General features: G+C 41.8%; 1 protein-coding gene across 6 annotated transcripts in view; it reads right to left on the bottom strand.

Moving 5' to 3' along the window:
* Positions 1-16,635, bottom strand: part of SIK3 (SIK family kinase 3) — a 238,369-nt gene that overhangs the window by 46,459 nt on the left and 175,275 nt on the right. For all 6 annotated transcript variants that reach the window (XM_066245405.1, XM_066245380.1, XM_066245415.1 and 3 more), the window contains exons 5-6: positions 13,158-13,282; positions 12,532-12,655 (exon numbers count right to left, since the gene is read on the bottom strand). In XM_066245405.1, coding sequence (XP_066101502.1) covers positions 12,532-12,655; positions 13,158-13,282 — 249 coding nt within the window. The remainder of the gene's footprint in view (positions 1-12,531; positions 12,656-13,157; positions 13,283-16,635) is intronic.

Here is a 16,635-nt window from a genome sequence, read left to right on the forward strand (position 1 = left end):
GAGAGAGAGAGAGAGAGAGAGACAGGAGAGAGAGGGAGGGAGGGAGAAAGGGAAGGGGAAAGAGTGAAGCAGATGGTCATTGCTTCTGTGTGCCCTGACTGGGAATCAAACCTGAAACTTCCACACGCTGGGCTGATGTTCTACTGCTGAGCCAACTGGCCAGGGCCAATGAATATATATATATATACATATATATATGTTTTTTGGGTTTTTTAAAATTTTTATTTATTTATTCATTTTAGAGAGGAGAGGGAGAGACAGAGAGAGAGAGAGAGAGGAGAGAGAGAGAGAGAGAGAGAGAGAGAGAGAGAGAGAGAGAAGGGGGGAGGAGCTGGAAGCATCAACTCCCATATGTGCCTTGACCAGGCAAGCCCAGGGTTTCAAACCGGCGACCTCAGCATTTCCATGTCGATGCTTTATCTACTGCGCCACCACAGGTCAGGCTGTTTGTTTGTTTTTTAACAGAGACAGAGAGAGGGACAGAGAGAAAGAAAGAGAGGGATGAGAAGCATCAATTCATCATTGCGGCACCTTAGTTGTTCATCAATTGCTTTCTCATATGTGTCCTGACGGGGGTGGGGGGGGTGCTACAGCAGACCAAGTGACCCCTTGCTCAAGCCAACAACCTTGGATTCAAGCTGGTGAGCTGTGCTCAAACCAGATGAACCCGTGCTCAAGCTGGCAACCTCAGGGTTTCGAACCTGGGTCCTCTGCGTCTCAGTCCGACATTCTATCCACTGCACCACTGCCTGGTCAGGCCCAGTGAATATATTTTTTAAAAAGTAAAATGGCACAAAAGTCATAAGCTTCTCAGAACAAGGATATGGTGTAAAAATACTTCCTGGATCTGTTATCCACTCGCTTTGTCCAGCTCAGGTACCCATCTGGAGGAGAACTGATATTGGTCCGGCAGACAAGTAGAACAAGATGGAGACATGCCCTCAATGGCAGTCTCTGGACTGAGCACAGCTCTGTAGCGTCTGCGCCTCACTCTTTACATTCTGGACTTGGAAATATTTGTGATCCAGGGTTCTTCTTCAGTGCTAGCTACCTTTTCCAAAAAGAGAAAATTATGCAAAAAACATGCTGCTTTTCCTTAAAGAAAAAAAAAATAAAGCCTGTCAATGTTCTGATCCTGTCATAAATAGTTAAAATAGTATAATTCTCTTGCTGTGTTGTGATTCCCTACAGAAATAGGTAAAAAGTAAATCAATAAGAAATCGTAGATGTTCCTGCCAAGATACCTTCTTTTGGTAAGAAGCTGGCCAGTTAGAGATCCTCACTCTGCTTGTGGACTAAGCCCTGGAAATCGTATTTTTTAATATACCCAAGAAAACCTTGTCACTGTCAACTATCAGCTATGGCAAAATCTATTTTACATAGTGATTATTTTGAAATCTAAACAATGAAGATGAAAAGTCTTGAGATAAGACACTTCCATGTATCATATATATACTGGGGTTTCTTTTCTTTTTGTTGTTGCAATGAAATTTTGTTATATTAGATATTATTAGAACAATAGTGCTGTGGAGATTGGAAAACTTTTACTCTATAAATTAAATTTTGATACATTACTGTCACAACAGAATTATATAAGCAGCCCTAACTTGCAAATAAAGGGACTTTATTTGCAGTAACAGTCAATACCACAGCTTCACCCAACTAAAGAAAAAACATAATCTTGAAATAACTAGAATGGAACTTAAATCAATAATAGTATTTGTTATAATAAGATTTGACTCATAACGATTAAGCACTAAGATCAGCCCCTTTAATAAAATGGCACTGAGAAATAAAATGCCTTATTTTAAAACCATTTGCTTTCAGTTCTTTAGGGGGGAAAAAATGGGAGTCCCAGGACTGTAGTATTCAGTAAAATTCCTAGGGATAATCTCAGAGCAAGAGATCAGACAAGAAAATGGAGAATTCTTGGTTTAAATACAAATCCCAACACCACCGTTTTCTGCAAATTACTATCAAATTACTGGAATAGAAATAAAGCTCCTTATAACTACATTCTGTGAGATATTTTCTGTGGCTGAACACATAGGCCAAAGGGAGATGGCTTGGCACAATTTACAACAAAGAGGGAGCCAGTAAGGAAAGTCCTATTAGGAATCAATACATAGGCTGAAGGGCTTTCCATTTATTGGAAAAAAACACACATTTCTTGAACTTTCCTTATTTTCAACAGTTTTTCTAGATGGCTATGATGCTGTCAGAATTAAGATTCAGAATTAGGAGATGCTTAAAGGCTGCTTAGCTCCAAGCTACACTGTTACATTAGAGGCTCTCTCCACTTTATGGCTCACTTAAATTTTTTCCTGTTTTTAAAAAGAGAGAGAGAGAGAGATTGAGAGAGAAAAAAAAGGGGGAGGAGCGTGAAGCATCAACTCTTTGTTTGCTTCTCATATGTGTCTTGACCGGGCAAGCCCAGGGTTTTGCATCGGCAACCTCAGTGTTCCAGGCCAACACTTTATTCACTGTGCCTGACCTGCACTTCTCATTTTCAAAATAAAATTTTTTGCTTATACTGTCATATCATTATTCAAATATATTTTTAAGTCCTAATATCAATCACTACAGAACAAAATTCTCACTCAGTTTTACTTGATACTCTATTTTCAATAAATAATCCAGCTGTAGATAAAAATGTCTATCCCAGGACTCATTTTCTTTTTAAGCAAGAGACATACAGGTAGGAAGGGAGAGAGATGAGAAGCATCAGCTCATAGTTGTGTCACTTTAGTTGTTCGTTGATTGCTTCTCATATGTGCTTTTACAGGGTTGAGAGTGGGGGTGAGGAGGGGCGGGGAGGGGGGAGGCTCCCGCTGAGCCAGTGATCTCTTGCTCAAGCCAGTGACATTAGGCTTCAAGCCAGTGACCATGAGGTCATGTTGATGATCTCATACTCTAGGCCAGCAACCCCATGGTCAAGCTGGTGAGCCTGTGCTCAAGTCAGTGACCTTGGGATTTCGAACTTGGGTCCTCAGCATCCCAGGTCAACACTAACCACTGTGCAATCATCTGGTCATGCTATTCTAGGACTCTCTCTCTCTCTCTCTTTTTTTTTTTTTTTTTTGTATTTTTCTGAAGCTGGAAACGGGGAGAGACAGTCAGACAGACTCCCACATGCTCCCGACCAGGATCCACCCGGCACGCCCACCAGGGGCAACGCTCTGCCCACCAGGGGGCAATGCGATGCCCCAGAGGGGCATCGCTCTGCCACAACCAGAGCCACTCTAGCGCCTGGGGCAGAGGCCAAGGAGCCAACCCCAGCGCCCGGGCCATCTTTGCTCCAATGGAGCCTCGGCTGAGGGAGGGGAAGAGAGAGACAGAGAGGAAGGGGGGGGTGGAGAAACTAATGGGCGCTTCTCCTATGTGCCCTGGCTGGGAATCGAACCCGGGTCCCCCGCACGCCAGGCCGACGCTCCACCGCTGAGCCAACCGGCCAGGGCCTCTCTCTTTTTTTTTAACAGGGACAGAGAGAGAGTCAGAGAGAGGGATAGTAGGGACAGGCAGGAACAGAGAGAGATGAGAAGCATCAATCATCAGTTTTTCGTTGCAACACCTTAGTTGTTCATTGATTGCTTTCTCATATGTGCCTTGACCACGAGCCTTCAGCAGACTGAGTAACCCCTTGCTAGAGCCAGCGACATTGGGTCCAAGCTGGTGAGTTTGTTTTTTTGCTCAAGCCGGATGAGCCCGCACTCAAGCTGGCATCCTCGGGGTCTCGAACCTGGGTCCTCAGCATCCTAGTCCAACGCTTTATCCACTTTGCCACTGCCTGGTCAGGCTATTCCAAGACTCTTGGTACCTGGAATAATCTGACAGATACATATTTATTGAGAATTAAATTATAATCAAGGATAGTATAAGTTGACTGCCAGGATTCAAATCTCAGTTCTGCCTATTTAATTTAACCATGCCTAAATATTTTTGTCTATCAAGTGACAATAGTAGCCTAACTCACAGGGTTGCTTTAGATATTAAATAAGTTAATGCAACAGTGTCAGGTACATAGAAAGTGTTCAATGAAGTGAGCTATTATCCAAATCTCTGCAGCCCTTCCACTCAGAACTTCCTTCTTTCCTCCATTTTTCTCTATAAACTAGGAGACAGCCTGCTTAAAAAGGGTAATCGTAAGTAGGGCAGCACCAGTATTTACCCACTGGTTTTCTGTTATGTAAGGTACAATCCTGGAGATGGTCAGGGAAGGCCTGCTTACTCTGCACTGTGCAGATCCAGCCTCTCTGCTGACATCATCATTTGACTTCTGCACTAACATGAAAGCACTACCCAGACTTCTCCCTTGTGGTGCAGTACGCCTCAGAAAGGCATGAGAGAAATGCTCGGAGGACTCTGAGCCTCTTAGTATCAGAGACTGATGGGGGAGCTATTTTAATCTCCTGTCCCATTCCCTCTAAACAAAATGCTTTTAGCCAAGCAAGGTGCTGTGAGGTTCTTGATGAGTAAGCCAATCGGGCAGAGCTGTGTGAGTCTAAGCAGCAGCTTTTGGCAGGAGCTGCACAGTAACGACTCCATTGGGAGCATTAGGTAAGTCTGGGTCTTCTATTCCCAGCGATAAAATGCTTATGCAGTATTACAATTAATTAAGTCACAATGAAGTCTAATCAATAAAGACTCAAAAATATTGTCCACAAGAGATCTCTATGCACCCGCTTTCACTGTAAATTAATTTTCCTTCAGTTAAATAAATGACTGATCTTAATACATTCACTAGCAGTTAGCATGATTGGTGAATAAGACAAAGTAGGCTTTAAGAAACAGACCTCTGATGGTTTTTAAAACCATATTAGTAGTGAACAAGTCCAGTGCTCAAAAAATTTAAGCAGTTGGCTTCCCTCAGTGGGAGGGGAGTTACAGAAAGCATCTGCTAACACATGCGGGCAGGCTGGGTCTCATCTTCTGCAATAGCTCAAAAAAAAAAAAGTACGTTTTAACTTTTAATCCTTCTATAGGCCTTGGCTGGTTCACTCAGTGGATAGAGTGTCGGCCCAGCATGCAGACGTCCAGGGTTCAATTACCGGTCAGGACATACAGGAGACCATCTGCTTCTCTCCTCTACCCTCTCTTGCTCTCTCATAGCCAGTGGCTCAATTAGTTTGAGTGTCAACCCAGGTGCTGAGGATAGCTGGTCTGAGCATCAGCCCACAGGGGTTGCTGGGTGAACCCTGGTCAGGATGCATGCAGAAGCCTGTCTCTATCTCCCATCCTCTCACTTAAAAAAAAATTATTCTATAATACAGGCTCAGGATTTTACCTAACTGTTCTTTGGCATGCTTTGAGAAATTTAATCCAAAAATACTGATCTACACCAAACTTACTTTACTTGAGTCATGACTTAAAGTAGGTTTATAGTAGATCAGAGAAAGTCTATAATAGATCAAAGCCTTTTTTAAAACTAGAAGTCACTTGACCTGCTTATTTACATAACCACCTACATAACAAACGCACATAAAACAAATTAGTAATTTAGATAATCAAGCAGTTGCCCAACACTACAGTAAATCTGTAGGTAATTGATGAAGATTCAGTTTGTCAGTAAAAAATATTTACTGACTGTTTACAGCACATAGGTGCTGTTAGGTTTTATATAAGACAATGATGTATGAGACACAGTTCTGATACAGAGTTACATTCTAGGGAGAAAGGAGGAAGACATAAACATAATTATAAAACTGGCTGATAGAAAATCAATTTAGCCTCAAATAAATCCTTCTTTAAAGTTATACCACTGTCATTACAACTTGAAAGTATGTCTTTAGTATATGTCAGGATGCCTATGAAGAGAAGTTTGTGTCAAAACAAGAACCAGGCACAAAAATACCCATGAGTGTGAGGATACTTCACTTCACATATTACTGATAATAACTTAGAATTACTGAACTAACCGTATCTATTTGCATTGCCTGGCCTCCTACACAGGCATAGGCACTCTGGAATTCAGCTTGGCTAGAAGAAGCTAGACCAGGGGTTGGGAACCTATGGCTTGAGAGCCAGATGTGGCTCTTTTGATGGCTGCATCTGGCTCGCAGACAAATCTTTAATAAAAAAAATAAGAATGTTAAAAATATAAAACATTCTCATGTATTACAATCCATTCATTTCCTACTGCTCATGTTCATGGTTGCGGGTGGCTGGAGCCAATCAAAGCTGTCTTCCAGGACAACACCAAATTTTTATTGGATAATGCATAATGTATACAGGTCGTTGTATGGCTCTCAAGGAATTACATTTTAAAATATGTGGCGTTCATGGCTCTCTCCGCCAAAAAGTTTCCCGACCCCTGAGCTAGACTATGGGCCTTCCCCACTTTGCCTCCCAAGTGTTAATTCAGAAACAATGCCAGTTCTGCTGGAGTTTCTAGATCCTTTTGGAAGAAAAATAGATAGACTCAGCTCAAGTCCAGGATAAGAGCCTAAGGAAGGAATGGATCTTGTTCTTTAGGACTTTCTTCACCAGCATTCCCTTCTGTAGTAGTGATAGTGGACCTTAGAGCCTGGAAAGCATTTTATAAAGGATAACCTCCAAGTCTAGTGAGGTGCAACTGTGCCCTGAAACTAGAGGTATATGCAGAAAATGTCTCAAAGACAGACTCTTAAGTTTCCTTCACATGAACCCGAAACTTTATGTACTTGAAGGATGTCTAAACTAAGAAAAGACTAAACAAACTTATTAATCAATTTTCTTCTATGCATCATCCTCTGGACAGCATTGTGGGATGGTCCTTTGGGATTCAGGCCCACTGTCAGGCATGGCCGAGCCGCATCCACTCCTGAGGGCAGGAGATGGCACACTGGTAACAGCAGTTACATACTCACTTCCTAGCCTGGGTTCTCATTTTCTGTACTTAATTTTGTTTTTTCTTCAAAGATAGAGAGAGAGTCAGAGAGAGGGATAGACAGGGACAGATAGACAGGAATGGAAAGATGAGAAGCATCATTCATTAGTTTTTCGTTGCACATTGCGACACCTTGGTTGTTCATTGATTGCTTTCTCATATGTGCCTTGACCGCGGGCCTTCAGCAGACTAAGTAACCCTTTGCTGGAGCCAGTGACCTTGGGTCCAAGCTGGTGAGCTCTGCTCAAACCAGATGAGCCTGTGCTCAAGCTGGCGACCTCGGGGTCTCGAACCTGGGTCCTCTGCATCCCAGTCCGATGCTCTATCCACTGCGCCACTGCTTGGTCAGGCTGTACTTAATTTTACAAGAATTTTATTCCTATTTTAGGAATTACTTGTCTAGGATTAAAAAATGACCATATTTAGGATAATTATGTCGGTGCTCTCTGAGTTTTTAAACTTTCATGTTAGCTTATATTACTTTACAAATATTAGTTTTTTTCTAAGTAGTTAAATGCTGCAGAGTTTATTTGCAAGCACTAAAGACAATGTAGCTGACAGCATGGTTGGCTATTTTACCAGCACCTCTGCCTGAAGCCAGCAGGATGACAGGTGGAAGGGACCCACACTGCTCACAGGGGAAAGTGTGGACACTGGACAAGCAGAAATGGGCTGACTGTCACACCCTTCCTGCTCCATAGTGGTGTTGCAGAATGGACACAAAAATGAACGCTGGCTTTGTCATTTATTACCTGTGTGGCTTTTAACTGCGTAATTTCTATAAACTTCAGTTTTTATTTTTTGTTTTTTGGGAGTTTTTTGGTGACAGAGACAGAGAGTCAGAGAGAGGGACAGGTAGGGACAGACAGACAAAAAGGAGAGAGATGAGAAGCATCAATTCTTCATTGCAGCACCTTAGTTGTTCATCGATTGCTTTCTCATATGTGCCTTGACCTGGGGGCTACAGCAGACTGAGTGACCCCTTACTCGAGCCAGTAACCTTGGGCTCAAGCTGGTGAGTCTTGCTCAAAGCAGATGAACCCACGCTCAAGCTGGTGACCTCGGGGTCTCGAACCTGGGTCCTGCGCATCCCAGTCCGAAGCTCTATCTACTACACCACCACCTGGTCAGGCTAAACTTCAGCTTCTTAAAGTTCACTGACAAAAGGATAAAATAATAGGTGTCAATACCAATTCCACAGTACATGTTTGCAGCTCACATCAGATCAAGTATAAGAAACACTGTGTAAACTTGAAAGCCATAAAGAAATGTTATTAACATTATTATCTGAATATGAGTGCACACTCATATTTGGTGGAGTTTTAACAAACCTGTTCCTGCATACATGCATGTATTTAACAGATCCTTTGTCCTAAGCCCTGGTAATATAGCATTAAACAAAACCAAAAGTATACAACAGTAAAGAGACAGTTGGGGGTTGGGTGTGAGGACACAATAAACAAATAATGTCAGTAGTGGAAGGTGCTATGAAAAAAATAAAGTTGAGTTATAGAAAAAGAATGTGGGGTAGTCAGGAAAGGTCTAAGGGGACACTTAACCTGAAACCCCAAGCGAAGAAGCAAGCCATGCAAATACTTGAGAGAACAGGAACATGTGTGCTTGGCAAGTTGGGAGAGAGCAAGGACACCTGTGTGGGTGGAACTCGGAACCTAAAATGAAAAGCAGGAAGCAATGAGGTTACGGGTGGTAGGTCGGGGAATCATGGTAGTTAAGGCCGTAGTGATAATAACTTTTTGAATTTTATTCTAAGTGCAAATGAAAGCCCCTGGAAGATTTAAAGCAGGATTCTACTTACTCTATACTTACCATTTACTAAGACCCACCACATGCATACACGGTGCTAGGCTACTGACAGCTGTGGAGAAAGCAAGCCTCTCTCTACTTTCTCTAAGCTCACAGTCTAGCATGGAAGACAGATAATGAAAGGCGTGATTTCAATAAAAAGGTTGGTAAATCCCATCAGAGAACTTGAGACCTGAAGAATAGTAGAAATTATCTAAATTCTTCTATTAATTCTAATTTCTTTCTTTCTTTCTTTTTAGTGAGAGAGAGAGAGAGAGAGAGATAAGAAGCATCATTTTATAGTTGTGTCACTTTAGTTGTTCACTGATTGCTTCTCATACATGCCTTGACCAGGAGACTCCAGCTGAGCCAGGGACCCCTTGCTCAAGCCAGCGACCTTGGGCTTCAAGCCAGTGGATCATGGATTAACCGTGCTCAAGCTGGTGACCTCAGGGTTTCGAACCTGGGACTTCAGTGTCCCAGGTCGACACTCTACCCACTGCACCAGCACTGGTTAGGCTATCACATCTCATTTCTCATTCTAGAATATAGCAGTGGGTGGGATAGGACGGGGTAGGAAGAAGTATTCTAGGCAGAGGGAATTATTCCAAAGAATATCCCTGGTTCAGGGAATCAGAAGGAAATTAGGGTGACTAGAAGGAAACTGGGAGTTGGGGCCGAAGACATAGATAGGAACCAGACCATAAAGGTATTTTTCTGTCGTTTTTTTTAAAAAGCAATCAGGAGGTCAATTTAGTAAGTTAAAATCAGCCTTTTTAATATACTTTGCTTTTTAAAAAACTTTCGTTCAATTTTATGTATTTGTGTGTATGCAGGGAATGTCCTAGGTTGCAGTATAAAGCATATTTTACTATGATCATGATAAAAAAAATGTTTGAAAAGTTTAAGCTGGAAAATGATACGATCAGATTATGTGTGTGTGTGTGTGTGTGTGTGTGTGTGTGTGTGTGTGTTATTTTTAGGTAGGTGTTCTAGAAAGCCCACTCATGAGCAGTGTGGAGGACAGACTAGAGAAGTGGTGACAAGACTGGAATCAAGGATCCAATAGCTGGGTAAAATTTAATCTAGGCCAGAGCATGACAGAAGGTGCTGCAGAGACAGAGGGCTGGGTCTAGAGGATTTGGTAACAGGCTAACTGTGGCAACAGTGAGAGAGGAAGAGAATTCAAGGCTAGTTTCTGCCTTGAGAGATAGATGGTGACATCATTCACTAAAATAGGGAACACAGAATAGAGCAAATTTGAGAGGCAGGGGGAGTTAAATTCAGTCTTGAAAATGTTTCCATTAAAAAAAAAAAGTTTCCCAGATAGCCAACTAAATGGGAGATGATATTTTCAAACCACAGCACAGATAAGGGCCTAATATCCAAAATATACAAAGAACTCATAAAACTCAACAGACATGTAAACAATCCAATATAAAAATGGGAAGAGGTCATGAACAGACACTTCTCCCAAGAAGAAATACAAATGGCCAACAGATATATGAAAAGATGCTCATCTTCATTAGCTATTAGAGAAATGCAAATCAAAACTACAATGAGATACCACCTCACACATGTTAGATTAGCTGTTATCAACAAGACAGGTAATAACAAGTGTTGGAGAGGCTGTGGAGAAAAAGGAACCCTCATTCACTGTTGGTGGGAATGTAAAGGAGTACAATCATTATGGAAGAAAGTATGGTGGTTCCTCAAAAAATTAAAAATAGAACTACCATATGACCCAGCAATCCCTCTACTGGGTATATACCCCCAAAACTAAAAAACACTGGTACGTAAAGACACATGCAGCCCCATGTTCATTGCAGCATTGTTCACAGTGGCCAAGACATCGAAACAACCAAAAAGCCCTTCAATAGATGACTAGATAAAGAAGACGTGGTACATATATACTATGGAATACTACTCAGCCATAAGAAATGATGATATAGGATCATTTACAACATGGATGGACCTTGATAACATTATACTGAGTGAAATAAGTAAATCAGAAAAAACTAAGAACTATATGATTCCATACATAGATGCAACACAAAAATGAGACTCATGGACATAGACAAGAGTGTGGTGGTTGGGGTGGGGGGATAGTGGGAGGGGTTGAGGGAGGGGTGGGGCACAAAGAAAACCAAGTAGAAGGTGACAGAAGACAATTTGACTTTGAGTGATGGGTATGCAACATAATCAAATGTCAAAATGACCTGGAGATGTTTTCTCTGAATCTATGTACCTAATTAATCAATGTCATCCTGTTAAATTGTCTAAATAAAAAATAAATTTTAAATAGTTTCCATTAAAACAAATTCAAGGCATGAAAGTGAGGCTGACCAGTAGCAACTGGGTGAATACAAGGCCCTTCATCCTGAAGAGAGGTCTGGGCCAGGACTGAGTGCTCACGGGGACTGGTCACAGAAATCTCTGAAGCCATGGCAGGGAGTGAGATGCCTCAGAAAGATGGTAAGAAAAAAAGAGTAAGAAAAAAGGAGTTAGAAGATAAACAGAGAAAGAGAAATCTGGTGGAGAACAGGGAGATGGTGCACCCACAGAGATAGGAGGGAAACTGGTGTCTGAGTAGCAACAAGAAGAAAAATGTTTCAAAAGTAAAAAGCAATTTTTTTTTGCTGACTCCTCAGAAAAAACAACAACGTGATTAAAAATGGCCAAAACACAGGGACAGACACCTCACTAAAAGTATATATACAGATGGTAATGTCTATAAAATACTCATCCTCATCATATGTCATTACAGAATTGCAAATTAAATAAGATACCACTACGTATCTATTAAAATGGCAAAAATCCAAAGTACCAGTAACATCACCTGCTGGTGAGGATGTGGAACAGGAAGCCTCATTCACTGCTGGTGAGAATGTTGCTTTCTCAGTAAAAGGGTTTCCTGACCATACTTTTTCAAATAACCTTCACCCACCATCCTTACACCTCCTTCCCTATTTATTTTTCTCTCAGCACTTATCATTATCTGACATACTATTCATTAAGTCATTGACTCTAAGAAGACTTCCAGTTTGTTATTCTAAAATGCAAGTCCCAGGTGCCTACACCTTGTTGCCAACCCAAGTGGACTTACACTCTGCATGTTGCTCCTTAAAATGAAAACATGATTAAGCAAAACAAAACAAACTGCTTACTATGCTGTCTCGGCCATCTATAGTGTTCTTATGTGCATACTGACAGTGATAAAACACTGCAGATTCTCAATATCTGGGATCTCTTTTCAGTGTTAAATTTTTCTAAGAGCTATTTACCCTACTACTAACCACTCATTTAAAAAACTTTTTTTTTTTAATTTGTGTCTGGTGGATAAAAGTTATAGAAGTAGAAAAGGTAGCAGCAGCAAGACAAAAAGATGAAAAGTCTGTTTTATCCTTGACATTTTTTACCACATTTAGTGGGATCCTGGTCAATAGAAATGCTATCCTGAAAAGGGTGGGCTAGGGGGTGAAGAACAGGGTGAAACAACAATATTTATTGCCTTGCTACTATGTGATGTGTCTACTGACTCTTTACATATGTTATTTAATTTATTCCACATAGTAATAATCCTCACAAAGAGACAAAAGCTCAGGTACACTTAGTAATCTGCCACACAACACTAGTTGTTATGTGCAGAGCCCAGAACTAAACTCAGGCAAACCGAGCAGGGCTGACGCCTACACACTTGTTCCTATATAACCTTGCCTCCAAAGGTACCAATTCAGCAAGCTGGAGCTAAGAAAGGTTGTTAAATGGGCCATTTATACTCTACATTCAATTCCTAGGATAACTGCATGCCTCACTTCCCGTGAACCCCGTCAGAACCATGTGCTGGCAACTGCCTTCCTTACCTGTGGACATAAAGAACGGGATGCGGAACTTCCCACTCAGCACCCGGGCACGCAGATTCTGCAGTGTGCTCCCATCAAACGGCAGGGCCCCGCACACAAGCACATAGAGGACGACGCCAAGGCTCTGCATCCCAAACAAAGAGTATGTACAATTAGTCACATCAGAGGAAACAAACAAGACCATTAAAGCCTGCGTCTGAAGATGATCTGAGTCGTGCACAAGATCATGAAAGAACCTTTTTCTTTTTCTTAATAAGAAATGATATGGGGACTGTCAAGGCCAATCGTCTTTAGAATAGTTCACATTCTTCTCTGCTTCCAGATGCCAATTTTGGGTAGTACATTTAGAATTTCTCTCGTATCCATCTTCTAGGAAGAAGGCAAGAGGCAACAACAGAATCTCTGTTCTTCACAAGGGCACCCATCCAGGCTTGGGGGGTTGAAATCTGCAGCTCAACCCATAAGACAACTGCCAGGGGAAGGACTGCCCAAAGAATCAGGAATTCAAAAAGCAGGTAAGCAAGACTGCAGTTCACGTGCAGCATTCTGTGTCTTCCAGGATGGAGACAGCTGTCATTACTCAAGAGTACTAATGTTATGGGGCATAAGAGAAGGGAGTCACATACCCAGATGTCCACTTTGGGCCCATCATATTCCTTTCCTTCAAAGAGCTCAGGGGCAGCGTATGGGGGACTGCCACACCAGGTCTTCAGCAACTGCCCAGGAGTGAAATGATTACTGAAGCCAAAATCTAGGAAAACAAATGGATATAATTTGTGTTATCTTAACCTAGCAAATACTAGTTTTTAGTCAATAGAATAAAGGTTCTGGGTCATTAAATTTGAATATCCAATGTGAAAACAACATTTAGAAATTATGAAACCAGCCACTCAAATTTAAAATAACAGTTAAATAGAGATATAGATGAGCTGGAATGCAAAAGATATCTGGTTAACTAGAAGTATATGTGATTGGTTTACACCAGCAAAGTAAACACTGTTCCCTTCAAAAACTTAGGCCAAGTAAGCAAGTGGTTCTTCATCCTTTAAGAACAAAAATGAAATTGGATGACTAACGTTAAGACCACATCAAAATCACATATACAAGTAAGCCTACTCAACTGGACTGGACCTAAAACTTTCATATAAATTTGACTTCTTATGGTGTTAGGAAAACAGCTGTGTTAGGCTTGCTCACTTGTACTTTGATTAGTGCACGAGCCAGTGGCAGCGCCATGTGTGTAGCCTGTGTAAGGCTACGGGTGCTTGTGCTCAGGGTGGTTGTGGACCGCTTGCTCGCCACTGCAAGGGATCATTTTGCTGTTCATTTGCCTGCTGCCATGAGAAGCGGTTTTCCCCTGCCCCTGTGCTCGTCCGCCGCTGTTACAAGACTATTAAACAGGAATGGGCCAACACTTTCCAGCTCCACAGTTCCTCCACCATCTGCCAAACCCAATGTGAACCTGCCTGGCCTCGGCCACTGGCATTAATATGGCAAACACATTTATGACACTGACTTAAAAATTCAGACAAAGTGACATTATTAAGGTTGCTTATTCAAAATAATGTGAAACTTACAAATTAAACAAAGAATGATTACATTCCACTTCAACTTCCTTTGTGCTTCAATTTCCCTCCTTTTCAAAGAGGGGTGAGATTTGGGGAAGAATATTAATAAAAAGAGCAAGGATGACAGGCCAAAGCACAGAGAGTCTCTGACTTATGGGCACTTTTCTGTGTATAAACATTTACACTAACAACTCAATGCACGACAGGCCAGGCTCCCTCCTGCCACAGATTTAACACATTCCTTGTGGTCAGAGCATCCAAAAATGCTCAGCACCTCCTCTCTGACATTCTTCCCTACCTTTCCTAGTTTTACTCTCACTGAAATGCTGTGCCCTGTCGCTACTTGCTCTTCTTACTACCTTTTTCAGGTGTTTTCTAATAAGCCATGTGCTGGTTCTGACTGTCTCCTTGCTCTACATTTTTCTCAGAGCTAACTCTCTTGGTCTCACAGTTCTCACTATTGTTTAGTAATAATTCTCCAAATCTGTATCTGACTCTCGTATCTGAAGTTCTTGACATGAATTTCTAATACTTGCCTAGAAAGAAACACACAAACTCACTATTTTCCAAAATTAAATCTGCTCTTCCAGTGATTTTCCCAAGGTCACTGATGCCATTACTAGCCCAGTTACCACAATACTGGAGTTGTCTTTCCTTTCTCCCTTTGTTTTAAAAAATATTTATTGATTGATTTTTAGAGATAGAGGAGGGGGAGGAGAAGAGGGAGAGAAGAGAGAGAGAGAGAGAGAGATACATCAACTTGGGGCTCCAGGTACCTAGTCATGCCGTCTTTGGTTGATTCTTGTATGTCCCCTGACTGGGGATTGAATGTTAGGACCACACTCCACCAACCAAGTGAGCCACCTAGCAAGGCCCTTTCCTTTCTTCCTTACTTCCCATTTAAAACTGTTGTAAAACCTCACTGCTCCTACCCTGTAAGTGTACCTTGATCCATCTCCTCCTTTCTTTTTACGCTCCTATCATCTCAGTTCATGCTCTTAACCATCTCTGACAAAGACTGATGCTACTGCTTATTGCCTGTACCTTTTACTTCCCTCCCAGGGGTCCCCAAACTTTTTACACAGGGGGCCAGTTCACTGTCCCTCAGACCGTTGGAGGGCCGCCACATACAATGCTCCTCTCACTGACCACCAATGAAAGAGGTGCCCCTTCCGGAAGTGCGGCAGGGGGCTGGATAAATGGCCTCAGGGGGCCGCATGCGGGCCCGCAGGCCGTAGTTTGGGGATGCCTGTGAAACCATCCATTCATTGAACAGTTTACATTACACAAATCACATTATGTTACCTCCGTGCTCAAAAATATTTAGTGGCCCCCTTCTGCTTACAGAATAGTCTAAACCCCTTAGCATTGTCATTGAAATCCTTCAAACCAACTCCTCCCTACCTTCCCAACTCGTGCCTTCCCAGCTGGCTCTGCCATTCTAATGTTAACAGCCTACTTCACACCCTCGTTTCTGTGCCTTACCTACTTACTCTGTTTCCTCTCTATGCCATGACTTTTCCTTTCCTTTCCACATTTGAAATATCACTCTGTTCCAAGGTTCAGTCAAGTATTACTTCCTGTTTGAAGCCTTAACTGATCTCCACCACAAAATGCTATGTCAATGGTTTCCTCCTCTGTGCTTCCAGTCCTCTGTTTATACCTCCACATCTCAATCACACCTTTTACATAATACTTAATGTGTTTATTCCCTCTATTATTAAGTAAACGGCAGTGATATAATTTCATTTATTTTAACTCCACACAGTGTTTCCACACATAGCAGGGACTCAAGAAAGGGTCACTAAGTTAAACTGTAATAAAATCACTGGTCCAATCCTTTCATCACCTCCTGGCTCCCCTAGGATTCTCATACTGATGATGGCAGCTGACTAGCAGTAGAGCCTCTACCTCCTAGCTCTCTCTCCTAAGGTTCTAAAATTAACTTACTGATCACAGGGGGCTTTTAGGTCAGAGTCATCATTAGAATCTCATTATAGTGACTTCTTTGAGAAAGCAAGTGTTCTCATTCCTCAATGTAAAATAAATGCCTCTTCTGCCAAAAAGAGGCCAAGCAATGAATTAAAACCAGTTGACTTTAAATTTTCCTAAGAAGCCAGTTAAAATACATAGGAGATTTCTCATTTTGAATCCCAAAAGCTCTATCTACAATTAATAACCTTTCTACTGTTTTACTCTGCTGGGGAGGGGAAGCACAAAGTTAATGGCACTAGTGTGTTTATTATATCTACCAAACAGGAAATCTTGACAAAGGGAGCTACCCTCTGCTGCGGACATAGGCTTAGATTGCATTAGGTGTTTGTATGAGAAATGAGTGTGCAAGAATGAACGGTAAGCTTTAGGGCCTGACAATTAAAGAGGGCCACAGTGGGGAAAGTACCTGCTTTCACCGTACATCACAGCCAGACAACTGGTCTCCACAGCTAGATCCAATGACCAGCAGCAAGACTTCAATTTCGGTAAGATTCAACAACAAAACCCCACTTTTGCTTTTATTCCCTATTACATACCAAGC

Source organism: Saccopteryx bilineata, chromosome 1 (assembly GCF_036850765.1).
Source record: "Saccopteryx bilineata isolate mSacBil1 chromosome 1, mSacBil1_pri_phased_curated, whole genome shotgun sequence".
NCBI classification, from domain to species: Eukaryota; Metazoa; Chordata; class Mammalia; order Chiroptera; family Emballonuridae; genus Saccopteryx; species Saccopteryx bilineata.